The sequence below is a fragment of the Camelina sativa genome, chromosome 4 (genome assembly GCF_000633955.1).
Source record: "Camelina sativa cultivar DH55 chromosome 4, Cs, whole genome shotgun sequence".
NCBI lineage: Eukaryota > Viridiplantae > Streptophyta > Magnoliopsida > Brassicales > Brassicaceae > Camelina > Camelina sativa.
Window position 1 is genome coordinate 13234119 of NC_025688.1, and position 1621 is coordinate 13235739.

Here is a 1621-nt window from a genome sequence, read left to right on the forward strand (position 1 = left end):
GACGTTGGATGGGAGAGATAGACAGTTTTTTTTTAAAAGGCACACGCAGATTCACTTGAGGACACATTACCTGCGGAAAAGGTGATAGAAGATGCAAAATTAGTTCTTAAGGAGAATATGAGTGAAGATGAAGGTAGTGATGGACAAAAATCAGATGCTGGTTTATTTGAATCATCATACTCGAAGGGTGAAGATGAGATTTGTGAGGATGATGCTGAGATTGTTGAGGAGGACATACAAGTTTTCAACAATGAAAATTACGAGGAACATATTCCGGATGAAGATGAAGAATATCCCTGCAACTGATGATGAATCTGGTGATGAAGAACAACAAGCAGAGAGGTTGGTTAGAAGAGATTTACTTGATGGTGTGTTCAGCTTGAGGCAATTGTTCTGTTCTGGGAGTGATTTTAAGAAGAACATCATCAAATATATCTTGAAGACGAGGCATAATGTTGTTTATGCGAGGTGGGAGAAGGAGAAGCTCGAGGCTAAATGTAAAGGAAAAGGGTGTCATTGGGAAATTTATTGTTCCGTGGAAAATCATATTGGGAAGTGGATGGTGAAGCATTATTATAATGAACATCTATGTCATCCAACAGGAAGGTGTGAGCTTATAAAGAATCCTATAATTGATGATCTCTTCTTGGAAGATATAAGAAGAGATCCGGAGATGAGTGGTTCAGAGATAAAATATGAGATGAAAAGGAGGTATAACATTATTATCTCACCAAATCAGGCTAAAGTTGCTAGAAGACGCATATTGGATAGGCTCCAAGCAGAATGTGATGAGCAGTTTTCAAGGTTAAGAGACTATGAGCTGCAGCTTTGTACAATGAATGATGGTACTACTGTGGAAATTAATACAACAACAAGGGATGATGGTAGTGAAGCGTTCTCACACATGTACATTTGCTTTGAGGCATTGAGAAGTGCTTGGAAGCAGAACTGCAGACCAATCATTGGTCTCGATGGTACATTCTTGAAGCACTCTATGAAAGGGATTATGCTTATTGTCGTTGGAAGGGATCCAAATAACCAGATATTTCCAATAGTTTGGGTTGTGGTGGATTGTGAGAACAATCCCAATTGGGAATGGTTTGTTCGTAAGCTAAAGGAAGACATGGGCTTGGGGTTAGGTGAGAACATCACTCTCATCTCTGACATGCACAGAGGATTGATTCATAGTGTTGCGACTGAGTTATAAATGGAAGAGCATCGAGCTTGTGCTAGGCACATCTACCCAAACTTGAAATTTTTCACAAGTCAGATATGTTGAAGCCCCTGTTCTGGAGAGTTTCTAGCAGATACAATGAAGCTGATTATAATGAAAATTTGGCAATATTCAAGGAGTTTGATTCGTAGGTTCACCAAACTTTACTTCATAAGGATCCAGCTACATGGTGCAGGGCATTCTTTAGGGTCGATTGTTGTTGTAATGATACACACAAGAATCATATTGAGTCATATAATAGAACTTTGAAGATTGCAAGGAGGAAGCCATTTGTTCAAATGTTAGAACTGGTTAGAAGGGATGCTATGCAAAGAGTTGCCAACAATTCCACTATTGCTGGAAAAGAAGCTGCAATATACAAAAAAAAAAAAAAAAAAAAAAAAAAAA

The 1621-nt window shown here is 38.4% G+C and overlaps 1 protein-coding gene across 1 annotated transcript; it reads left to right on the plus strand.

The window, feature by feature from the left end:
• Positions 140 to 1207, plus strand: LOC104783817. Its single transcript, XM_010508919.1, has one exon. It carries the CDS (start codon positions 140 to 142, stop codon positions 1205 to 1207), a length of 1068 nt encoding a protein of 355 aa, XP_010507221.1.

Excerpts from the sequence above, each read along its gene's own strand:
- LOC104783817 (XM_010508919.1), top strand. The coding sequence starts at position 140 with ATGGACAAAAATCAGATGCTGGTTTATTTGAATCATCATACTCGAAGG.